The sequence below is a fragment of the Mesoplodon densirostris genome, chromosome 8, assembly GCF_025265405.1.
Source record: "Mesoplodon densirostris isolate mMesDen1 chromosome 8, mMesDen1 primary haplotype, whole genome shotgun sequence".
Taxonomy (NCBI): Eukaryota; Metazoa; Chordata; class Mammalia; order Artiodactyla; family Ziphiidae; genus Mesoplodon; species Mesoplodon densirostris.
The window spans coordinates 76,309,461-76,335,896 of NC_082668.1; the positions used below are offsets into that span (position 1 = coordinate 76,309,461).

General features: G+C 38.0%; 1 protein-coding gene across 3 annotated transcripts in view; it reads left to right on the plus strand.

The window, feature by feature from the left end:
* Nucleotides 1-26,436, plus strand: part of GPD2 (glycerol-3-phosphate dehydrogenase 2) — a 155,297-nt gene that overhangs the window by 126,047 nt on the left and 2,814 nt on the right. For all 3 annotated transcript variants that reach the window (XM_060106452.1, XM_060106451.1, XM_060106450.1), the window contains exons 9-16: nucleotides 4,027-4,220; nucleotides 13,310-13,444; nucleotides 13,703-13,878; nucleotides 14,438-14,569; nucleotides 15,721-15,879; nucleotides 24,103-24,215; nucleotides 24,301-24,379; nucleotides 24,577-24,675. In XM_060106452.1, coding sequence (XP_059962435.1) covers nucleotides 4,027-4,220; nucleotides 13,310-13,444; nucleotides 13,703-13,878; nucleotides 14,438-14,569; nucleotides 15,721-15,879; nucleotides 24,103-24,215; nucleotides 24,301-24,379; nucleotides 24,577-24,675 — 1,087 coding nt within the window. The remainder of the gene's footprint in view (nucleotides 1-4,026; nucleotides 4,221-13,309; nucleotides 13,445-13,702; nucleotides 13,879-14,437; nucleotides 14,570-15,720; nucleotides 15,880-24,102; nucleotides 24,216-24,300; nucleotides 24,380-24,576; nucleotides 24,676-26,436) is intronic.

Sequence of the window (26,436 nt, forward strand, 5' to 3'; positions counted from 1 at the left end):
GCCCCTGCCCATAAGTCATGAAAGTGTTAGTCACAGCTGGGTCTATTTCAGTCTAAGATGCAGTAAGTGATCTCATTCTACTTTGGGAGAAATTAATGTCTCCATCTTTAGCACCTTGAACTACAACCACTACACATCCTGTGGGAAACCTTAGAGGAGTGGTCTGGCAGCCCAGTTCCTGTTCAGGCTCTGTTTCAGATGAGTCCCTTGGTTTGGGATTACAGCCTGGGTTAAGCGTTTGGTCCCTCTTTCAGCACTGACCTTGAGCAGCTGTATCGCTGGCATCCCAGAGGGATGTTTTACTTTCCATATCAAGTCATTCTCTTGGGTGGGTTGGGGTCAGGAGATCTCAGCCTGAAATGGTTCTCTGGATTTCTCAATCTCATTCAACAATTATAACTCAAGGGTTCTACTAGGTCCTCAGAGATGAGTCAGACCTTCTGGTGCTACCCTATAAACCAGCTGATAATAACATAAGGCCTAGCATTTCAAGTAGAACCTGATCAGTTTGGCAATGCAATGAGTTCAGGAGCCACTGATTTATTGACTTTAGGCTGCTAAATGGAGAGTGAGGATGAGGTATGCAGTGTATCCTGCTGGGCTATTTTCAGGGTATCTTTATGGAATTTATTAAGCTTGTTAGGACCCTAACTAACATTCCACATGTGGAATTATCTTGTGCCATGGTAGCAGCTTTCTCTCTCTCTCTTTTTCTCATTCTGGATTGTTTTAATTTCATAAAACTCAACACACCAAAATCATTTACTTTTTTTTTTTTTTTTTTTTTTTTTTTGCGGTACGCGGGCCTCTCACTGTTGTGGCCTTTCCCGTTGTGGAGCACAGGCTCCGGACGCGCAGGCCCAGCGACCATGGCTCACGGGCCTAGCCACTCCAAGGCATGTGGGATCTTCCCAGACCGGGGCACGAACCCGTGTCCCCTGCATCAGCAGGTGGACTCTCAACCACTGAGCCACCAGGGAAGCCCAGAAATCATTTACTTTTGAAGGCACTAAGAACATTAAGAAGGCATTAAGAGCAAATCTGGAATTTTCATCGGAGTTGTGGGTAGATGCTCTTATAAAAGCAGCAACAATACACCAAATGACCGAAATACATGAAAATAATCATCTCCTCCTTTTAGCCTACAGATGCTTTTTATTGCTGACGAAAGGTCAATTTTTTTTCTATAACGTGTGTGCATACTGCTAGCTCCAACACTGATTGCTAAGTAGTTAACAATAAATTGATTTCAGTTTAAATAAGGGTACTTCAGGACAGCAATGGTCTGCATGAGGAAAATGTTCATTAGATCTTATCCTAGACACACACGTAAATTAGAAGCCAGCTTTTCCTGCTGATGTCAAGTGAATTATACATATTGAGAAAAGACCTATGCCTCACCGCATTGTATATACCATCACTATAGTTGATAGCCATTTTCAAACTTTTGTGCCACCTTGCAGAATTAATCATTTGTAAGAAAACAAACTTTTCCCTAAGGGCGAGTTATGAATTAGGTAATTTAGAACCGATGAGAGGTATTTCCAAGTGGCTTCTTAAATTTTTATACCATTCATTAATAGCTTTGGCTTCCCTCTATGCTTGTTAATTTTATGTTTGACACATATGTCTTCACTTAAGCAGTTGATTCTCTACAGGTTCCAGTTATGTGTGTGTTGGTAACCATCACATTCACCCTTTAAACTGCTTTTTATTGCACTGAAAGATTTTAAGGGATTCAGCAGTTGTGCTTTTCTAACAGCATTTCTTGTCCCAGTTGCTGAATATTATAATTTTATGCTGATGTTGATCAAGTTTATTGAGTTAGACACATAATATGATATCTGGTCCATAAAATGATGATATATAAAATATACCAACATGTAATTTGTTCCTTAAATATTAGAATATGGAATTTATCCTTTTGTTTCAATATAGCACTATTTACCAAATTAAAAGTTTGAACTCATGAGTTAATTTCTAATCACAAAGTGACTTATGTAATCTAAGGGCATATCAACCCAGGATCAAATTCGGTGCTTACAAAATATATTTTAACTAGTTTCTTTTAAGATCTTTAGAGAGTTTTATGGCAAATACAAAGAAAAAAATATAGGCATACAGAGACTGAAAATACTCGATATTTGTAGTTTTTCAATGTATTTTTAAAAAGTAAAATTATTTCCTGTAAGTAACCCTGAGTGAAGATGAGATCTTAGCTGAAGGTTTAAATGATTGACACACTTCTGTGGTGCTTTTTGCATGTGCTAAATAGAATAACTGAGGCCTACTCTCTCCTGTGTCTCATGTAGGCTGCAGATAGTGATTTCTTTCTGCAAGGCTGTGTGGACATGGCAGGCATTTCATGGGGCTGATGGGTCTTTGCAAAGAAATATTAGTACTCCTTATGGTTTAAATGAAGAAGATACATTAGCTAAGCTGACTGTAGGTTTCTTTTTCATAAAAAAGCCAGTTTTGTTTTGCTTTTAAACAGTATTTAGACTCTCATCCTTACACATTTGAATCTGAGTTTCATTTTTTTTTTAATTTTAAGGGAATGATAAGCATAAATAGTTGACCGTATGCCCTTTAAAATATGTGAGTTTGGGCCTCCCTGGTGGCGCAGTGGTTGAGAGTCCGCCTGCCGATGCAGGGGATACGGGTTCGTGCCCCGGTCTGGGAGGATCCCATATGCCGCGGAGCGGCTGGGCCCGTGAGCCATGGCCGCTGAGCCTGCGCATCCGGAGCCTGCGCTCTGCAACGGGAGGGGCCACAGCAGTGAGAGGCCCGCATACCGCAAAAAAAAAAAAAAATAAAATAAAATATGTGAGTTTAAGAGGGATTTCTTGAAACCAAATAGAATTATATTTCCTATTCAAGAAATGTTATTAATAGAAGCTAAAAATATATTCACAGAAAATACCTTTAACATTGGCTCCTTATGAGAGGTCAGTCAAATTGAAACAGCTGTCTGAAGATCAGTAGTGTTCAACTGTTTGAGAGGGACACTTGCAGATTCCTTCTACTGCTTTAGCAGGACCTCCACAGTTTTAGAATGGTTCATGGATACATTAAAACAAGAGTTTCTAATGATTTAATAATACAGCTGAACAGATTTTGTTAATGTTTATTTACACTTGCCTGTTCTTTCAAGTGTGTTTCACAATTTGGTTTTAGAATACTAAGTAGGTATTAGAAAAATTCTTGATTAATATTTTTGAAAGTTTTACATAGTCTGTCAGAAGAGGTGTCCTTGAACCTTGATTTAGCAGCATAGTACACCAGCATCTTCTGCCTATTTAAAGATTTTCACTGCTAAGATATTACTCTACTTTTTGACCTTATATCCCAGTACACTGTTATTTAGGTAGTAGTAGAAAACTGAGCCCTTTTCTCATGGATGCGCTTCTTGAGATTTCTGCAAAATTGAAATAAAGTAAGAAATCTCATATTTGGTGAAGTGGTACAAGCTTATTCAGGCACAACGGAGTAAAGAACTTTTTGATTACATTTTAGTTTCTAGAAAGTTGGACCCTTCACTTTTCTCATGTACTTCTGAGACCTTAAACTGAAAGACGTGCCAGATGTCAAATGTCCCAGGAAAATACTTTTCATAGACTTGAAAAAAGGTTGAAGAGCTATCCTTCATTGACCATCATGCAAGAAATTATAGACATTTATCCTGCTGACATTATCTGATGTGAATGGTCCAAGGGATATAAAAACCCAAACAACTGGAAATTGAAGCCCACTTACCTAATTTACCTTTGCATTACTGAGTGGGGAGGCCTGAGTTCTGCTGTGGAATATTATTATTATTATCCCACTTGCCCCATTCCTTTTGTGTCACCAGAATTATTTTTTCTGTTAGGAATTTCTAGATTAGGGTAGTGGCGATAAAAGTAACAGTTCATGTGTTTCTTGTTTGTTTATATGAGAGTTAGTGAATAAAATCATTTTTAGAATGCAGATTAAGAGCAAACTTTGGCTAATTTCAGAAATATATGACCCTTCTTTTTATCCCAGCCCAGAGAGCATGGGACTTCTTGATCCAGCGACCAGTGATGGGAGAGTTATTTTCTTCCTACCCTGGCAAAAGATGACTATTGCTGGCACTACCGACACCCCAACTGATGTCACACACCATCCCATTCCTTCCGAAGAAGACATCAACTTCATTTTGAATGAAGTGCGTAACTACTTGAGTTGTGACGTTGAAGGTAACTTATGAAGTTTATCCTCCCACTTTTATATCTCCCAAACCATTCCAGCTCTCACTGGGTAACGGCCATGTGTCCAGTCTGACTCATCTTCACACCTGGCCGCCTCTAACTCTTATGTGCTGACCACTTCTTTTAGAAGGTTTATGAGGGCCAAGTTATAACACAATAGGAAGAAGTTGCCTTTTTTCCCTCTACTTTCCACATCCCCATGAAACACATACCGTCCTTTTCTGGTCCTTTCTAATGGCAAGATTGGAGTGCTATTACGGGAGCTCGAAACACCCATGCTCTTCCAGAAGAGTATGAAATGTTTGCATCGCTATTTAATTTCTAGAGCTTGGGAAGATCTGATTTACAGATCTAGGATATCCATAGGAAATAATTAATCAGAGAAATGAGAGGATAGAGGTGTGTATTCTAAGAAATTTAGTGAGCTGTTATTATGTGGAAACTGGAGTATTAACAGTGGATTTAGCTAAGAAGAATAAGTATACTTGTTTTAATTGAAAAAGCCAAAGTTTACTTCTTTCCAGTGCTGACCTGAGCATGCTTTCTTTTAACTTGGATGTCATAGTACCTTCTTCTTTTTTTTTTTTTTTTTTTTTGGCGGTACGCAGGCCTCTCACTGCTGTAGCCTCTCCCATTGCGGAGCACAGGCTCCGGACGTGCAGGCTCAGCGGCCATGGCTCACGGGCCCAGCCGCTCCGCGGCATGTGGGATCTTCCTGGACCGGGGCACGAACCCGTGTCCCCTGCATCGGCAGGTGGACTCTCAACCACTGCGCCACCAGGGAAGCCCCATAGTACCTTCTTTTAACTTGGATGCCATAGCATTTTCTCCAGTGGACATAGATGGTATAATGCATTTTTTTTTTTATCTGTGCTAGTTTCAGAGGTTTCCCAACATTATTTCCTATCTCAGTTAATAGCCTCATCATCCGACTAGTCACCCAGGCTAGAAATGGCATGCTTATCTTTGCTGATCCTTCTCTTTCCACATCCAGTCCAACTCCCATCAATGCTCACTCTGAAGTATCCTGTAAATCCCCTCTCACTTTCATTACTCTGGGTCACACCTGTGTCACTTTTCACTTAGAGTTGCATTGGCCCCCTAACTTGCTTCCATATATTAGGTCTCTGTCCCCACTCAGTCTGGTCCTTCCACCAGAACTCTCTAAAACACAGTTCTGATCATCACTTCCCTGCACAAAAATATCCCTTTGATATCTCATCATTAACTTCAGGAAAAGTTTTAAACTATTTCATATGGAATCTAAGGCTTTCCATGATTTGTCTTTGCAGGTTTATATTCTACTACTCCACTTATGTGCATTCAGTAATTTAATCATATTACATTACTTACTATTTCCAAATCAGGTCATGCACTTTTAAACCTTCATGCCTTGTTTACTTAGGTTGAAGTCTTGCTCTGGGATGTCTTTTCCCCCAACTTCTCATTTTGGTAAAATACTATTTATACTTCAGAAGCCAGATATCTTTCGTAGTCCCCTAGAATGCTGGTCTAGTATATCACAACATTATACAATAGGTAATAGTCTAAGATATATTCTTACTTGGAGCTCCTTACAGGTAAGGGTTCTTTATTCAGTTACAAAGCTTGTTATATATCTAGTACGCCACTCATGATTGTTTTAAATCAAAATGAATTAGCAATAGGTGCTTTCAGGGTTTTTGATGCTGGTAGCAATTTGAAAATCTTTCTATATTAAGGTAGAAAGTTTAAGATTTTTGAAAATAGTCTTCATCTGTTTATATCAGGAATCTCCTATAATGTTGGCTTCAATGGAGGACATGCAAAGACACAATTTTTGTCTTAAGGTGACTCAGCAGCATCTATGAGTCCTTTTTCCCTAAAGAATTTTTTTCATTATGTGATCACACATTTACAAACAAACAAACTGCTTTAAAAAATGGTTTGGGGGATTCTCCTAGTTTAATTGATTGATCCATACTGTATAGTTTTAGTTTCTTCTAATTTCAAATAATGGTTGTAATTTCATTTTGAGTAGATTCTCTTTGGATAGCTATAATAATAGTATAAATGTATTAAATGCACGTAATTGAAATCTGTGTGGCTAAATTTATACTCTTTCACACACACACTCAACACTCAAACATAGTTGTTTAAGAAATAGTCATGCCCTGTTTAATATCCATACTTAAGTACTCAAAATGCATTTCAATTTCAGCTTTTTTTTTCACCCTTTGCAAAGTAGGAGGAGCTTCATCTGGGTATGATTGTATTTTAATGTATTGATTATTGTTAATGAATCCTGCTTCATTTCACATTTACCTGGGTATGATATTTGTTAAAAGTGGGTTTATATTGGGCCATAAGAACAGGAAGTTTAGATTGTTAGAGCAAGAAATAAAATTAATTCAAGAGCAGAGAGCTATAGTTGACAGTTTCCAAATTCTTAAAGTTCAAATGCACTAACAAGAAATCTAACTGCTTATACGGGCTGTGCTGGGAATAGGTGTAGGTTCCAAAAGGCTGCTGTGTCCATATCGTGGGTGGGGATTTCCATCAGTAAAATGAGCCTGGGACTGGAACAGAGACTGAGCCTGTACCCATCACTTTTATTCTGCTAATTAATAGGTAGGAGACTTGGTAATACCTGCTGGGACCTGCTTGGTCTATAGAGGTCTTTTCAGTTAACATACCTTTTGGTAGTCAGGTTAATTGGTGAAACTAACAAAGAGTTTTTGTCAGTTTTGATTTTTGGTAAAAGCGGATTGAAATTAATATGTGAACACTGTAAATCAGGCTTTTCCTCTGGTGCTCTCGGGACTCTTGAGATTACAAATTCTCCAGGTAGCAAATAACCAGGGTAAAAGCAGAAGTGACAGCTCTTTCAGGTACTTCATTTATTTCCCTATGCTCACCCTCTATCACACCTTTCTTACTTATCAACTTATCCTTTTAAAAGCAATGAATCAGCAATGATTCTTTATGGTTTGTTTTCATTCTTATTTCACTGGACTGAAGGCCTCCGAGTATATGAGGAATTACCAGTCTTGGTAGAGTGCTAGTTATCTAGAGTATGTCTATATCTAAAGTAAAGACATTCAAATTTGTATTTTTTCCAAGGAATTTTGGTGAAACCCAATACTCTCTTCTATACTGGTGAAATGTGAAAGAGAAACTCGGCTTCAGGCACCGTTCAGTTTTTTTGACTACATGCTGTTGCTACACATATTTTAATCTTTCCATTTGTCTGCAGTGGGTTATGCATGCTTTATTTTTTAAAACTCTACTGTTATTGAGCACTTTTTATGCTACACACTCTGCTAAGCATATTGCTTATATTATCTCTGATTCCTTGTAACAACATTGTTAGTTTTATTTTGTAATTCCCATTTTATAGATGAAGAAACTGAGGCCCAGTGACTTTGTTTCCCTCCCATAGCTCATTCATGTTGGATTGATATTGAATGCAAGTCAGTCTAGCTCTAATACTTGTGCTTCTAAATATTATGCAGTATTCCAATTGGTAGTCCCGGGTTTGTTGCATGATGTGATATTATATCCACTAGGGAGTGGATTAAGCCTCTCAGTTCATTTCATGGAAGCTGCCAGACACCTTCAAAATGCTAGTGACCTTTGCTCTCGACTGGCCTTATTTGGATTTGAATGTTAAAGTAGAGGAGGTTTCATTTCTCATAACCAATCCCTTGGGCCAAGCAGTTTTCTCTACAGATTTAAAAACTAAAAAATTTGTGTAGATCCTAGAGGAAATACTTTTGAAATGGTTTGTATTCACCAGGGTTGAAATAATCATTTTAAAAGGATTTATTAAGTGGATGAATAAGTAAAATTCTGACAACAGTTTCTGAGCCTACCCAAATGGCTATATCCTTGAGAAAAAAAAAAGTGTCAAATCTTAACACTCCATGCTGTTCGCAGCGGCTGCCACACTTCTGCAAAATGCATCGGAACAATTCTGAAAAGCATTTTGCCTGTTGGGAATAAGACCATGTCTTCTTTCACGATTTAGAAAGCTTTCCATTCACAGGCTGAATTTTCTAGATTACTTGTTTGTTCTCTTCTGAAACGGGTAATTGATAGTTGTGCAGTGTGTATTGGGTTAGGAAGAAAAATGATCTTTTGAAAAATGTATCATTAAGTCCGCTGTGTAGAGGTTAATCAGAAGGACGCAGTGGCGAAACTAAGCTGTGACTTAAAGGGATTGAGGAAGACAGAAGATTTGCAGAGTGCTTTATCCATGTAGTTTTTCCGGAGTGCTTCTCTAAGCAGCTTCTCTAGTTGTACACAGATTTTCACATATGCAATTAGTAGTGTTTATAGATTGCCTGTTATTCAATTAACAACGGAGCTGGCCGTATCAACTCACTGCAGACCTGCCTTTTCACTGCCAGAGATTGTACCAGGGTTATCAACTTACACAGGCTTGGATGTCTTCCAGCTGTTTAATTATAGTGTCACGCGCTTTGCTTTTTCTAGTTTCATTAGTTAATAAATGTAATATGGTATCTTATTTCTGTGATTAACACTTCATTTCTGCAGGTTAAACATGCTGGTAGAGAAGGTATTGATTTCTGACACTGTTTCCCCTGTGTTCACGTAGATATTTTCACATGGTTTTCATTGATTTTTTGAAAGTGGCAAACATGAGAAAGAGCACCCCTAAATGTATGGCTAAATAACTGATGTGAAGCAAAAGCGCACATTTAGTTCTTAATTGTTACTTCCTGTGGGCTCCATTTTCTATTAACTTTTAAAACCAACACTTGTCTTGCCAAGTTTTTAAGAATAAAAATATTAATTATAAGTGGAAACAATTACACAGCACTTAGGCTTTTCAACCAGCTGTGAAAAATGTCTATTCAACTTTACTATTTATATTTTATTCTTTATATATTTTATACACTAAAACCTGAATGAGTTATTTATCAGGGTTGTAATAAAAATAATTCTTAAACATGATGGTAGAAGGAGTATTTTATTTCCTTACTATCCTTCTGAAAATATCAACAAGTACTTTATACATTCTGGAGTACTCATGGGATTTTTAACATCTGGGCAGTTGGCACTTAAAAATCAGAGTGGCATGGATTTATATATACTACCAAATGTAAAATAGCTAGCTAGTGGGAAGCAGCTGCATAGCACAGGGAGATCAGCTCAGTGCTTTGTGACCACCTAGAGGGGTGGGATAGGGAGGGTGCGAGGGAGATGCAAGAGGGAGGAGACATGGGGATATATGTATATGCATAGCTGATTCACTTTGTTATAAAGCAGAAACTAACACACCATTGTAAAGCTATTATACTCCAATACAGATGTTAAAAAAAAAAACATCAACTGGGTGAGCCACTCTCATAAGTGGTGTTAAGTGATAATTTTTCTCAACTTTAATAGTAGTGTTGTTTCCTGTCATCTTGTTTTATTAAAGTGTTCAGTTGTTTTAAAAGAGGATATCCAATTGTTTAAATATATAGTCATTAGAAACCTAAAGTCTAGCATGTTGACTCAGAAGCCAAAATATTATTGCTTTTGATTTTGTAATGTCAGCTCTTGTTTGATATAAAAAATTCAGAGAATGTTTTAATATGCCATTTCATATTTATTGATCACGATACATGACTCCTACTTGATAACAGTATTTGAGGTACTGAGAAATACTAGAATTGACATTGCCGAAGACTTTCAACATGGTGAGGAAAATGCAACAGTAATGCCATCTTGTTTAGCTATCCTGATGGTATGAGGACCAGGAAAATCAAGATGAATCTTTGAGCTCTGAAGCATCAAATCCTTGAGTTGAGTTATTTTCTTCACGTGTTATACCATGGAGAGTTAAAGTAGGTGATGTTCACTGTCTACTCTTGGCTACAACCTAAATGATAGAACCGATTTCTGGGTAAGAACTTGAGGGTAGGAGTACCTAATTTAGTACAAATATTTTCATTTCTTTGAATTGATGAGATTAGTAGGAGAGGAGGATACTTTGAAATGGTAAATATGGAACATGTTATGACCATAAAGTATTTTGAGGTGGGGTGTCTCATACTATTACAGCAGATTATATTCTCACTGTCAAATTTCACTGAAAGGATGCTCCATTGAAGACATGGGCAAGGTGGCCATGGGGGAAATACCCAGCTTGATGATCAACCAGGACAAGTCTGAGATCTACCACTTGGTGGTTTTACTCTAGAACTGCCTTATGCAATGTTATAGCCTGTACATGTGCATATCATGTGGCTATTTAAATTTAGTTAAAATGAAATAAAATTTGAAATTCAGTTTCCCAGTTGCATGGACCACATTTCAAGTGCTTAATAGCCTCATGCAGCTAGTGGCTAGTGAATCAGACAGTTTAGATACAGAACATTTCCATCACTGCAGAAAAGTCTATGGAACAGTGCTGCTCTACAGAAGCTAGAGGTATTTACATAGACATTTAGAGAAGCACTCAATTTATTAGAGTCATTGAATTTGTATTTTTTGTTTTTTGTTATTATAAAATAAATAATGTATTATCATGTAAAAGAAGATCTCCACATATAAGAAGCCTCAAGAGGTGATTAATTTAATGATTGAGCAATGTCTTTAGCGAAAGGCCCTTATTTCTCTTCACTCCACCACCCCCCAGGTAGGCTTCATGCTATGGTTGTTTCCCCCATGGTTACAATATGGCTGCAGCAGTTCCTGGCAATTTTGGAAGGTTCTCTATGCTATCTGTCCACTGCTTTTGAATCTCTTTCTAAAGAGAATTTTAATAAGAATTTGTTTAACAGCACACAAGGTTTCCAGTGTGTGTGAATAAGTAATAAAGAGAGAAACCTGTTAGTTTAGTTTGTTGCTGTCTTTTCTACAAGAGGTTAGAATTCATGTTTCATGTGTTTAGCTATGCTGTGCCCTGTGGGCCTAGGTTATACCATAGCCCTGACTGGTCATTACTTAATTTGGATGGTAGAGAGGTAAAAAGTGCTTTTATTCTTCAGCAGCAAATGGCATTTTGAATAATCCATAAAAATCATTAAATCTCAAGGTTGGGAGAAAACTGATAGATGATAGATCACCTGATCCAACCACACTTTAGTCTAATAACATAAAAATGCTGCAGGCTATAAAGCCTGATTCATACTTGAAATATGATTTAAAATTTGATTATCCTTAAATGAATCTTTTAAAATAAATATAATCCCAATATTCATCTGATATAATTCTCAGGCTAAAAAGCTGAATGCTAAGATATCAGGCAAAATAAATTAAGGTTCCTGACGTGTTATGAACTCTTCCTGTTAGTGTTTTCTTTTCTTTTTTTGAGTATCAATTTCAAAAGTAAGGATTAAAAATGGTATCAGTATACATAATGTTTTATTTAATTTTCCTCCATGAATGAAAAACTCAAGTGTTTTAGTTTGGTCTTTTTGTTTCGGACAGTACAGTTTCACAGATGTATTTTTCTGCCTGTTATACCAGAAAAGGTAAAGCATTTGCCACAAAGATTATTTGCATATGCTTTTCTAAATTTAGAAAGTCTAGTTTTCCACAGAATAATTTTAAGATCAGTCAGAAGGCTGTAAGAACTGAAACCAAATTCCTGATCAGCGTGGCTACCTAAGGAATTTCAGAGAACACACTCGTCAGACTTTGCAGTGACCACAGTGACGTTCTAAGTGGTTGGCTAAGTTTTATTTTTGACTCTGAGGGCAATTTGAACTCTAATGGAAAATAGTGGTAATTTCCTAGTTAAGCTTTTTGTAAAGATTAAAATATTGCATGATTTATGTTGAGGTTTTACAAGACTTTTGTGGAATTGTGTGGAGCAAGAATTAACCCCCATTCCATGGAGGCCATCAGAATTAAACATACTGAAGAGGATGCACCCTTCAAAGGGGCAGATCTAGGGATGGAATCCCTACATTGAGTTACCAGTTAACAAGACTGCAAGCCTTAGGCTTTCTGCACCAGTTTATGAGGTTTACTCTCCCTTTGTTTCAGAGTCAGTGTTGGGATATGGGTTTGATTAAACACCCCCATAGAGGTGTATGGGTACCTCTTCTTTCGGATTATAGTCATGTTTAGAGTGTGGTCCTTAAGGAGCTGAGCTAAAACATGTCAGATTACCTTAGTTGAAGTTAGCTTTACCAGAAATTTTTTTTCGTTTGAGATCAAGAAGGAGAGATTGTCATGCAGTAATACTTGTTTTTAGGATCTTTCCCCTGTACTTTTTAGGTGCTTTTTTTTTCTTTTCTTTTCTTTTTTTGACTAGTCCAATATACCAGTCACATCAAAGAGTCTTTGTGACTCTTTACACAAGATTTCGCTAGATATATATTTAAGTACTTTTCAGAGTCTGCTGTGTCTAAATGTATAGGAGGTTCGCTGTACAAGAACACAGGACCAAGGGGTGAGTGGGATCTGAAATCCTGACTGCCCTCTGCTCCTAATAAGTATCTTTGTCTTCCCTGAGTAGAGATAGCAAGATATACTCTAGGGGGAAATGTAACAAGTCATGTCTTTTGGTTTTGTTTTTTTTTTGCGGTACGCGGGCCTCTCACTGTTGTGGCCTCTTCCGTTGCGGAGCACAGGCTCCGGACGCGCAGGCTCAGCGGCCATGGCTTACGGGCCCAGCCGCTCCACGGCATGTGGGATCCACCCGGACCGGGGCACGAACCCGTGTCCCCTGCATCGGCAGGTGGACTGTCAACCACTGCGCCACCGGAGAGGCCCTCTTTTGGTTTGTTTTTATTTTGTTTCTGCTTTGTTGTTGTTCTTTCTAACTACTGCAGATTGTCCCAGCTGAGGGTTGCTAACATTTGTTTCTTTTGTTTCCTCTTTGGGACCCATGTCAGTGATTTTCCAGTTCTTTACTTTTTTCCTCCAGGTTATCTTTGTAACAAAACAATTCTTTGAGTTTTTCTTGTAACTTACCCACTCACTTAGTTCTTATATTTAAGGATACTCCCTCTTTTTAAAAGTTCATATTCATATGTTCCTTTTACTGAACTCTTTTCTGCTTTCTAATCATTTTAGTTTTGTTGAGACGTCTTTGAGTAATCCTCTTAACCCTTGGCATTGATCCTTCCCAGTAAGAAGAGGGGATGTCCTGGCAGCCTGGAGCGGTATTCGCCCCCTTGTTACAGATCCCAAGTCTGCAGATACACAGTCCATCTCCCGAAATCACGTCGTGGATATCAGTGAGAGCGGCCTCATCACTATAGCAGGTATGGCATATTACCTTGTTGTTTGGGTGTGCTTTATATCTAAAGCAGCTTGAGTTAAATTCTCATACCAGAATCCCTTTTAATGCTAAAAGGGGACTTTTTTTTTTTATGATTCTGAGTAAAAAAATCTTATGCATTGCTTTGCCACATTTGTTATAAACAACAGGTGAATTTTGTTATTAATAAGTTGATAAATGGTTAATTATAAGAAAAACAAGGGGTGGTAACCTAATGAATTATTTATCAATGTATTTGTAGGTGGAAAGTGGACAACCTATCGATCTATGGCAGAAGATGCCATAAATGCTGCAGTCAAGGCCCACAATTTGAAAGCAGGACCAAGTAGAACAGTTGGGCTTTTCCTTCAAGGGGGCAAAGATTGGAGCCCTACACTCTACATCAGGCTTGTCCAGGATTATGGACTTGAAAGTGAGGTGGGCATGCATTGCTACATCTTACTCTTGAGCTAATCTCACTATTGCCAGTAACAGAATCGGCAACCATGTGGCCTCCATGATTTCGAGTTTCCTGTTGCTGGGTTTGTTTCTGTCTGTGTACTGTGGGAGTGAACTAATGGGAAAAAGCACTTTTTAGGTGCTTTAGTCACCTAAAAAGCAATGCACGTTTTGGTTTCTGTTTTAGAATCTGGAGTTTGTTTGGCTTGTTCCTAGCAGACAGGACCTCCCAAATTCTTTCTGTCTCGAGCATAAGGAAGGCTGTTCTTCAGATGTGATATCTGGAGCAGAATGAAGCTGAAGCTTCATCAGTCACTGATACAGTAATACATGTGTAGTAGCATTAGTGCTGGCCTAAGCATTTGGAGCCAAAGTATTTTCCTCCCATGAAATCAAAATCTAACACTCTCCTAGGATTTTTAGTTACAGGCTGTAAAAAAAAACAAAACTGACAAGATAAGCATGTACATTGTTTTGCTTTGTACCTAGAAGCTGTTGATATTCAGAGGACCTGCCTGATGCAGTTTTGTTTCCTTAGGTGGCCCAACATCTTGCTGCCACCTATGGTGACAAGGCTTTTGAGGTGGCCAAAATGGCGAGTGTGACGGGAAAGCGGTGGCCCATTGTTGGGGTGCGTCTTGTGTCAGAATTTCCATACATTGAAGCAGAGGTACGTGAGTGGCCATTTCCTGTATGCCAGGGGATACCTTTCATCTGTTCACTTTTCATCCTCTTTAGAAATAATATATAGCTAAGTTTTAATGTGCATACATCAGCTAAAACCTGGAGTAAAACGTCTGCCCAGCACAGTTCCTTTCATTTACAAAATTATAATTTCAAATCTGAAGTCATATTGATAGTGGTAACATAATAATAGAAAATATGGATTTCTTTCTCCTCCATGGAGCTATCTCAAATCTTACTGATTCACAGTTGTTTGCCCCTTTTGAGAACTTGTAGCTCCTCAAGTTTGTACCACTTACGCACTGCCTGATGCCGTATCTTGACTTGACACTTTATATTCATTTATAATTCACTACACTTTAAAAACATGGGTGCCATGTAAGCATTTTGTTGTTGATTGAAGGCAAGACTTCTGTCATCTGATTACTCTGAGACAGAAAACTTTGGATAGCCAAAAGAGATGAGACCATAACTTTTTTTTAAATATCTTTATTGGACTATAATTGCTTTACAGTGTTGTGTTAGTTTCTGCTGTATAACAAAGTGAATCAGCTATATGCATATGTATATCCCCATATCTCCTCCCTACTCAGCTATGTAAATTAACATCCGTGTCATGTATGAACAACGAGGTGATTACTGTAGATGGTAAATGAAAAGTGATGCAATTTACATGTTTGCACCAGGTTCTATTCAAGGAGAAGGCATTAATAACTCTTATCCAAACTGTCCCAGTTTCCAAATCTTCTTTGGCAGGCAGATGGGGAACTTGTATGATGTCACTATGTATCATGCCTTCTAAAGAACCAGAGTATGTAAAGAAAAAGGTCACTTTTCCTAAACATGATTTTTTTTTTTTTTTTGGTACGCGGGCCTCTCACTGTTGTGGCCTCTCCCGTTGCGGAGCACAGGCTCCGGACGTGCAGGCTCAGCGGCCATGGCTCACGGGCCTAGCTGCTCCGCGGCATGTGGGATCTTCCCGGACCGGGGCACGAACCCGTGTCCCCTGCATCGGCAGGTGGACTCAACCACTGCGCCACCAGGGAAGCCCCTCCTAAGCATGAATTTTAAGTGAAGCTTTATTCCCCCTTTTTAAAAAAGGCCTAAATTAATAATTTTACTTTAATTCAAACTCAGGTGAAATATGGGATTAAGGAGTATGCCTGCACTGCAGTGGATATGATTTCACGTCGTACTCGCCTGGCCTTTCTAAATGTCCAGGCAGCAGAGGAGGCCCTACCCAGGATTGTTGAACTGATGGGCAGAGAACTGAGCTGGGGTGATTCCAAAAAAGAGGTATTGTATAGAAGTCTTTAAAACCAATTTCCATTATAGACATGCAATGTCTTAATCTGTTAGTAGAGGCTAGCATAGTTTTTGATGGTGACTTTAGATTGCCTGCCAGTTCCTGTGTGTGTGTGTTTAATATTGCTAGGCCTTAGGAAACTGGAAAGATATTCTTGTAACAAATACCTTGTTTTAACAAATTCTTGTAACAAATATCCTTATAACCGAATATTCTTCCTGGTTGTTTTTGGAAAATCCCTTATAGAAAAATGTTCTCAAATTTGTGGTCGTAATTCCTGAAAAAGTAAGATGATAACAATTGTGGGTAGAACCTTTTCTGGTTTTCATTGAAAACATTCTTAGAATGTATTCTACAGTGAAATTCACACTCCTGCAAGGTTGCCTTTGGTAGGAAATTGTGGTTTTATGGCCTGACCACCTGATTTGTGTCATTTGAAATTTTATATTTATATCCAAATTTAAAAAAGAAAGCCAGCGATACTCAGATGCCCACCTATACAGCCCTGGGCTCCTTGTAATAAACAGAAGACTGTCATGATTTTTAATTAAACCAAACTATTGTGATGTGCAGAGGCATTTTCATGTATTTATTCAGAAAATACTCTGTGTTCTTTGGTTTAGTTCCTGCCCCCCACCAAGTCTTTCTTGAACCCATTCCATGTAGGCTCTTTCGTGGCCATTTTGCTGTAGTGGCTCTGGTCACACTCCCCAGGCACCTTCATGTTGCTCACCATGAGTGCTTGTCAGCTCTCGTCATCCTTTTACTCAACCACTTAGTGGCCTTGACACAGCTGATTCCTCCCCCTTCCTGAACACCACCTGTCTTAGTCTACTCAAGCTGCTATAACAGGATACCACAGGCTGGGTGGCTCATATAACAGACATTTATTTCTCGCAGTTCTGGAGGCTGGAAATCTGAGATCAGAGTGCCAGGTGAGATGGCTGGGTTCTGGCGAGAGCCTTCCTCCTGGCTTTGAAACAGATGCCTTCTGGGGGACACAGAGAGCCAGAGAGAACTCTTGCTGAGGGTGCTAATCCCAATGAGGTTTATCTAAAGCTAGTTACCTCCCCAAAGCCCCATCTCCGAATCCTATCACGTGGGAAGTTAGGCTGTCAACATATGAATTTAGGGGGATACAACTCAGTCCACAGCACCATCTCTCTCAGATCTCCTCCTGCCTTCCTCAAACTACTGCCATTACTGACCTCTCCGTGTCGTAAATACTTATTCCACTCTGGTTGCTTGGGCCTAAATCTTATTTTCATACTTGATCTAATAAGCCCATCAGCAAACCTCATCATACTTGTCTTCAAATAATGGCTTGAGTTCAACCCTTTCTTAACTGCTGTCACCCTGATTCAGGCTATCAGCATCTCTTACTTGGATCATTATAACAGGAGCCCTCTGTAATCTGGCCACCACCTTTCTGATCCCCCTCATTCTTCTTCCCATTTATTCACTCTCTCCAACCCACAGGTTGAGTTGCTTTTCTTTATTCAAGCCCTACTGATCCCTCTCCCTGGAATGCTCTCTCCTAGATGTCCTCATGGCCTACTCCCTCACCTCCTCCTGGTCTCCACTCCAGGGAGGTCTCTCTTCACTGGACTGAATAAAAGAGTAGCCCCCAATCCGAAAGGCATCTTCTACTCCTTCCTTTATTTTTCTCTTTAGCATCAATACTCACTTGACATACCATGCATTTAGTTTATTTACTGTCAGCCTCACCTCCTGGAAGTAAGCTTCCCAAAGGAAGGGATGTGATCTGTTTTTTTCTGTACCCTCAGAGCCTGGCATATAAAAGGCCCTAAATAATGTGTATTGAATGAGTGAATGAACATTATTGAGCATGTATGTCACATGCTGAAGGTGTAAGGAAGGACCGGGCATAGGTCTTGTCCTTAAAGCGTTTTCAATGTGGTGGAGATGCCTGAAGATGGTTACATATTTGTCACCTGGGAATGGTAGGGAAAAAGGCAGATTTGAAGGCTTGACTATCAGAGTCTTCAGGGGTGAAACCATGGCCCTACATTTAAAATTTTCTCCTCCTGTAATTCTAATGCCATGTATGTAGTGTACTGATGGTAGAAATCACTGTTTGAAAAGAGTTCCTCAATCCTATCACAACACTGTCAAGCATAACCTTTACCCTCATTTTATAGTTGAGGAAACAGGCTTAGGGAGAAAGTCCCTGTGAGAGTTCATACAACTAGTAGGTTGTGGAACTGGGATTGAAACCAGGTGTTCTGATCCCAGAGCATACCCTTTTCCCACCCCGCCCTGTTGCCTCTGCATTGGCCGGACTGGTTTATAGCTCTTCCTGTTTTGAGTTTTGGTTTGGCCAATTAAAGCTATATACTGGGGAGTGGTGGTGGTGGATGAATTGGGAGACTGGGATTGACATATATATACACTAATATGTATAAAGTAGGTAACTAATAAGAACCTGCTGTATAAATAAAATTCAAAAAAGAAATGAAATAAATAAATAAATAAAGCTATATACTGAGGCAACACAAGAATGAAACTTACTCTTGTGCTACTGCCAATCATTTTTACCATATAGAAGGACTGGCGATAATGTGTTCCTGTAAAAATTATGGTTGAAATGATCTGAATGTGCAGGAAGGTACTTTGTGCCAGGAATTCAGGCTGTAGGAGGTAAGAAGGAGGAAGAAAATTCTGTAAACTGCTTGTGTTCAGCCCTCCTGAGGAAACTAGATTTAACTTCAGTTTAGATTTTATGAGCAGATTTATGTACTCAGAAATATTCTCCCATCCCCCTTAACAAACAAAATAACAGAAATAAAAGACCTAAAGTTATTACTCAGTATCTGAGACATAGGAGTATTAATGAGAACTGTGGACAGTCTAGAGAGAACAAAGGAGAGGGAAAAAAGAATTAAAGGTTAGAAAGCTGGACTTCTGAGAAAAGGTTAAAAGCATTGGGATTACTTAACCTGCAAAAGTGAAAGAGGAACAAGGTGATAAATAACTCTCTGTAGATGAATTGTGGTTGTTTTTACCAGTCAGTACTTAATGAGTGACTTGTCTACTGAGCATTATACCAAATATTTTAGAGGAATAATAAATAGCTTATAGTTTCAGGGATCTTCAAATTTAATTGAGTGGTTACAACACATATATACCTCAGAAATGTGTGTATATTTTCCAAAATTTATAGAAAGATTTAGAGAACTGTTACTCAAGACCAAAGGCAGCCAACTTGGAAGAAATGGTTAGGGAGGAAGGTGTTGTCTAGGGGACTTGGGGACTGACAGAGGAGTTGGTGAAGACATTTAGAGAATGTGTCATTGTCAGGTTGTGTTTTACACAATTATATAAATTAATACATAATTATAAATAAATATCAATATATAACATCAGTGAAAAGATGACTACATGGTCAAAAGAGTTTGGGAGGGCTTCCCTGGTGGCGCAGTGGTTGAGAGTCCGCCTGCCGATGCAGGGGACACGGGTTCGTGCCCCGATCCCGGAAGATCCCACATGCCGCGGAGCGGCTGGGCCCGCGAGCCATGGCCGCGGAGCCTGTGTGTCCGGAGCCTGTGCTCCGCAACGGGAGAGGCCACAGCAGTGAGAGGCCCGCGTACAGCAAAAAAAAAAAAAAAAAAAAAAAAAAAAAAAAAAAAAAAAAAAAAAGAGTTTGGGAAATTCTGAGTTAAACAAATGAAACCATTTTCTTTAATGCAGATTATTTGGTGCCTTTAAAATGCTTATGTGCATTGTCAGTTTCCAAAAGGCAATTTACTTGGAGACAGACCCAACTCTCACTTGTTGGAAGGGCTGGTAGAAAGGGAAACTAATATTGCTTTAGGATGTATTTTGGGAAGTGCTGCCGTATTATTTGGTAAGGTAGACATTATAACCTTCAGACAAAACATGCATTTCATTGAGAGACTTTAAAGAGAAGATCACTCGAGTAGATTGAGGGTATCTCACAAAAAGAAATTATTTCAAAATTGATTCCAGCAAGGAGAATAAAGGGGAAGCAAGTGAAGAAATGGAGTGACTATGGACAAAGCAAGCTAATAAGCACCAAATATCAAACAGATGGAAGATACGTACTCAATAATGAAAGGGTATCCAGGACTAATAAGGATGTGTATGAACAGTGTCAGGAATTGGCTGAGTGTTGGCAAAAATGCTAAAAACACCAAAAATAACTGTTAAAAATGGAAAAGAATGCAAGTAAGGCCTAACCTAGGTCGTTGCTCAAGGTGACTAGCACCAAATCCTTGACTGCTGGAGAAGGCAGAGAACCTTTCAACTCATAGTTTAATACCAATTTATTTTTCTTTTTTTCCTTTTTTGTCAAGGAGAATGATTTTCATTGTGAGAAGAGCAAAATAAATATTGGTAAGAGGAAATAGACATTCAAATAGGAGGCTGCTCTAAATGAGTTTGTATGCCAACCCAGAAATGTTATACTTCAGGGTACTCAGAGAATTTGCAGATGGGATTTATTTAAGTACTGTTGAGCTTTAAAATATTATGGCAATATGGCAAATAGGAAGAGCACCAGAAGACAGAAGGTAGGCAAATGTAGTACCGCATTCCAAAAAGGGAGAAGGGGGGGAAATATAGTTTGTAACCTATAAATTAGTGGTCTTGGCATTGGTCTTGGGCAGTTTTCTAGGTTATGGCATTTTAAGTTTGTTTTATCAGCATTTAGCAAGAAGGTAGTGATCACTGGAAGGTAGTAAGAAATCATTTCAGACATATTTGTTTTCAGAAAGAGCAACAAGTTTGTTAGATTGAGGAAATGTTATAGACATAATGCATTTGGATTCCATGAAGCATTTTATGAAGCCCCATGTGATATCTTCTAAAATTGGTGGATTTGTAACCAGTCAAATGATCACTGTCCTCAGAAGAGGTCTTTGATAGCAGGTCATGAGGATTCTGTCTTTGGTCTTGACCTAGTCTACTGTGGTTCAAGTGCCTAGATTACGACATGGATGGCATGCATCTTTGGTGTACCTGTAAGGAACTGGAGGGAGAGTGAATGTTTGGTGACAACTTGAAGCAATGGGTGAGATTACATTAGGTATAATTTAATAGACATAAATGGCAAACCTTGCATTAGGTAGAAAAACAACTCCATCCATTCATGATAGATTTGACAAGACTTTAACAGTAGCACATGCAAAAAAGAAATATGATTTTCGTTAACTGTGAATGCACAGCAGGTAACAGTGGAACATGGCTGCCCCCAAATGCAATTACAGTCTTAGGTTGCCTAATAGAAATCATATCTCTAGATTGATGAAGCTGATAGTTACTTCTTTCTAGGTACTTGCCAGATCTCTGCTGGAGTATTATGTTGTGTTCTGATCATTTTATTATATGACAGACTAGTTGTGGTTTGGGAGAAATTATTCAGCATGATGATGGGATTTAAAATCATGTCTCATGCAGGAGCGTAGTTCTAGACTTAAAGAAAATTCTTAAAGAGGAAAGCTCTATCCTTAGATATTTGTTGTGGTGTGATACAGGGGAAAAAAACTTAGACTTTATAAAACATTACTATAAGGGGAGGGGGTGGTGGTGGGATGAATTGGGAGATTGGGATTGACATATATACCCTAATATGTATAAAATAGATAACTAATAAGAACCTGCTGTATAAAAGATAAATAAAATTCAAATATTAAAAAAAAGATAAAGAAGAAATTACAAACTGTGTATTACCCCACCATTTTGCATGTCCTTACATTGCATTTCCACATATTTATATATGTACATACTGTATCTTGAAGATAAAGCTTGGATCCTACTCTACAAAAAAAAAAAAAAAAAAATATATATATATATATATATATATATATATATATATATGTATAACAGAGTCACTTTGCTGTACAGAAGAAATTAACACAACATTGTAAATCAACTATACTTCAATTAAAAAAAAACCTCTCACTTTCCTTCCATGGAATTTCATTGAAAACAACCCCTCCCAACTTAAAAACAAACAAACGAACAAAAATTACTGTAAGAAAGTTGCACTGATCCCAAACAAATTCTAAGAATTGCAGAGATTGATTTAATCTCAGCATAAATATTTTTAGCAGTTGGAGTCTTCCCTTTATGGGCTGCTTTCAGTGGAATTGAGTTACCTCCCTATTGCTAGAGCTCTTCTTTAGATGGAGACCTCATGCTTCTATTTTTGGAACATTGTAAAGGAAATGTGGGGTTAGGGAGGTACTTTGGATGACTTCTAGGGAAAAAAGCCCTTTCAGCTTTAAATTCCATGATTCCTTGCTTGATATGGAGTATGGATAAATTACATAGGTAATAAAGGGACATGACTCGAGGAAGAGCTTGTTCTTGGAGGGAAGTATCAGAGATGCCACTTCCAAGGAGATAAACGTTGAACCAGTTTTATAGAAAATGACTGGGCAAAATTGGTGCAATAGAAGAATAGTTTTATTTATAACTATTGGATTTTCCTGTGTGAAGAGAGTAATCTGCCAGTGAAGAATGCCCTTGGTGACTTCAAAGGCAAGTTTTATGTATACCTTATAAATCATGTATATGTGTGTGTAATAAAATAAATATTTTATGTTATACATAATAAAAATATATAATAAACATATATAATAAAATAAAATTCCTAAGTTCTTACATAGCAAAATGAAAAGTTAGAAATGCTAAAAAGTTCTCTCAGCTAATATATATATATTATATATATATATAATATATATATATATTTATGTTTTAAAATATATATGTCTCCTAAGAGAAAGGAAAGTAGGAAGGGAATAATCTCAGAAAAAAATTTATCTTCCAAAGAAAAAGGAGCAAAGGGACTTGTCACTGACATAAACAAAGAAATAGAAACACATTTCCTGCAAGAGTATGTGCTATTGTTTTATTTTCCTTGTTTCATTTTGCACTGGCACTATTCTACAGGCCAGAATTTGGGTCTACAAATTGATTTAGTCAGATCCTTTGAGGGGAAGTCTGAGGAATTTAAGACTTGTGTTCGTAAGCATTTTCTATGTTATACTGTATAACAATTTCAGAAGCTCACCGGTCTAACATAGCAAGCCTTTACTTTTCACTCATATAACCTGAAGGCTGCATGTTAGCTGCTGTGGTTCTTCTTCATATTTCAGACTGGCTTCAGATCTCTCTGATTCATGCCCTTCTTATGGTACAGGAGCAAGAGAGGCTAAGCAAAACTGTGCAATTTTGTATAAAGCTTTTGCTCAAAAGTGGCATATATTATATCCATTCATGTGCCATTGGCCAAAGTAAATCACATGTCCAGACTCACATCAATGGGGTTGAGAAGTATAATTATGGGGGGAGAAGTGTGTGTGTGTGTGTGTTTATGAAAGAGACTATTTGTGAACAATATACAGCACAATAGAGTCATTTTGGAAGTTCTTAGTTTGGAGACTGGCATGATGAAATCTAAGAAAGACAGTGTTCTCAGCAATAGGTAGTATCAGTTGTGGCCGAGATCATTGAAAACAGGAAGAATAACTATTCAATAGAATAGCTTGTTTCTTCTCCTGACTCTGTAACTTCTACCCAACTACCAGCATCCTAGTGACAAAATTTTAGAATTAGTTAACCCCATGATGTCTGTCTTGGTACCGTATGCCACATTATAATCGTTGTTCAAGTCCTGGATGTCTTCTTCACTTTTAATTGCTCTTTTGTCACCAAATCTCCCATAGATTTTGCTAGTCAATACTGTGGAAGAATATTCAGCAGTAAAAAGAAACAAAATATTAAAGCATGCAACAACATGAATGAATCTCAGAATTTTCATGCTATATGAAAGTAGTCAAACACAGAAGACTACAAACTATATGAACACTTTCATATGAAATTCTAGAAAAAGCAAAACTCTGGTGACAAAATCGGATCAGTGGCCTGGGGCTAGAGGTCAGGGGCAGGAATCAATTGCAAATGGGAATACGGAAGCTTTTTAGGGGGATAGAAATGTTCTATATCTTGATTGTGGTGGGATATATATCGAACTGCATACCCCAAATAGGTGAATTTTATTGAATAAAATTATACTTCAGTAAACCTGGAGGAAATAAAAAATTGACCTGGCCAGAAAAATGAAGATGAGCTTTCATTTTAGAAAACCATGTGGGAAAAAAAAAGGAAGAAAAAAATCAATAATTCTTTCCATAAATCTTTGAACTTTGTGTGTGTCTGTGTTTTAGGAAGAACTTGAAACAGCCAGGAAGTTTCTGTATTATGAAATGGGCTATAAATCTCGATCAGAACAGTTAACAGATCACTCTGAAATTAGCCTACTGCCTTCAGACATTGACAGGTACTTCTAATAAGTTTCTGTATCTCTCTTTCTTTGTCTTCACTTATCTAAGTATATTTTTCCATTATTCAATGTTGTGTTCCAGGTACAAGAAGAGATTTCACAAGTTTGATGCAGACCAAAAAGGTTTTATTACCACTGTTGATGTTCAGCGTGTATTAGAGGTAATTTTTTTTTTTTTTTGGTTCAACATCTTTGGTAGCAGAAGAATGTAAAGATTATACTAGATAATTTTTTTCTCATCTAGTGCGTTCTATAAGTAATATTTCTCTCTGAATTTTTGAAAGGCTGGTAACATTGATAAAGTGATATGCATAATTTCTAATGAAACTTCATTATTTTGTGCTTTCCTTTTACTTAGAGTATCAGTGTCCAAATGGATGAAAATACACTACATGAAATTCTGAATGAAGTAGATCTGAATAAAAATGGACAGGTTGAACTCCATGAATTTTTGCAGGTGAGTTGTAGTGAAAGGAAACAAGTGTATTTTCTTTTTATCTATTGGTCATCAATTTATATTCAGGAATGGATTTTGAAGTCCACACAGTTGTCACCTCATTCTGAAAAAGAAGAAAGCTTGAAGCCAGCAAAGGTTGATATGTCTGCCCTTAAGGATAAGGCTTTACGTGGTGCATGTTCTTTTGCTTTTTATAAGACACATTCTGTTGCGCTGGGCAATTTAGATTAAATCTAAGTTAATTATGGCTTAAAGGACTAGATCAGAAGTGTGCTTTATAAAGAGTATGCCTCGTGGGATTCCCTGGTGGTGCAGTGGTTGAGGGTCCGCCTGCCGATGCAGGGGACACGGGTTCGTGCCCCGGTCCAGGAGGATCCCACATGCCGGGGAGCGGCTGGGCCCGTGAGCCGTGGCCGCTGAGCCTGCACGTCCGGAGCCTGTGCGCCGCAACCAGAGAGGCCACAACAGTGAGAGGGCCGCGTACCGCAAAAAAAAAAAAAAAGAGTATGCCGTGGGATACCACCGCCGGACCCTTCTTTACTTCTGATGTGGAAAGTATATTTTTAATCGAGGAAGTTTAAAGAAATCAGAGTTGTATTCATTTGAGAATCATTATTCACTTGAGAACCCAACGTGCAATGATTATATTCTTACATTAGAACGAACCTGAAGAGCAAAAGAAAGGAAACCTATATTCCTGGGTCAAGACCATGTAATTCAAGCATTTCTATTTCTAATTTTCCACTTACTCAAGGCTCAGTTGTTTAATCATAACCAGGAAGGAAGTAAATTTTGTTACTTTAACTTCATACTGGATGCTACACATCATTCCTAAAAGTTCCTTAAAAGAAAGAAACTCAACAAACCCATACATTATTTGTAACTGTCCATAGGACTCTGCTCTTATGAAGAATGTATTGGTTTCCAAGCAGCCAGGGTTTTTCTGTACTGCTTCTTGGGCAGGTATTTCAAATGAATGCCAGGTCTTGCTTGCACCATGGCAATGATGAATGCTGAACATGAAATAAATTAATGCTGGGGATTTTGGTCAATGTCAGCCCTTTCTTCACTGTGTCAAGTTAAACAAACAAGATCAAGGCAAAGGAAATGGTAATTGTCTCTCTGGAGCTGAGCTGCAGATAAGAGCATTGTTGAATCTAAATGCAGAAAATTTTCACAGGTTGTGTCCAGCATTACAAAAAAGAATGTTTAGTTCTTTAGCTTACTGTTTAACTAAGTGGACATTTGAAATTGAGTTTAAAACGTATGCTTGGGAATTAGAAACCATTTCATACATTTTTTGTCTGTTTTTTTCTGTGAGAAAATTTTTTTTTCTGTCTCAGGATTTTAGAAAACTTTTCTTCAGATAAATAGTTAATGCTTCACTTCATATACGTTGTAAATAAACAACAGCATTTAGGGTTCAAGGACCTGGGGTCTTAGAAACAGTGAGTCTAATTTTATGGATATGCTATGTGGTTTGGGTGTTAAGTAATTTTCTTGAGTGCAATAGAGTTAAACACGTAGAAAATAATTTAAAACATCTGCAGGCTTTCTTGTAGAGTCTTTTTTAATAACTGAGTATTTCTTGTCCAATTCTAAATGAAAGAGACTATTCATGCTTCTACTAAGTACAAATACACAGTGTAATTTTCAACTTAAAAACGCTGACAATATTTCCTATGAGATATATTCACACCCAAATACTATTTTTTTCTCGTAATATGGTTTCAAGATACATGTAATGTTTGAAGAAGACTT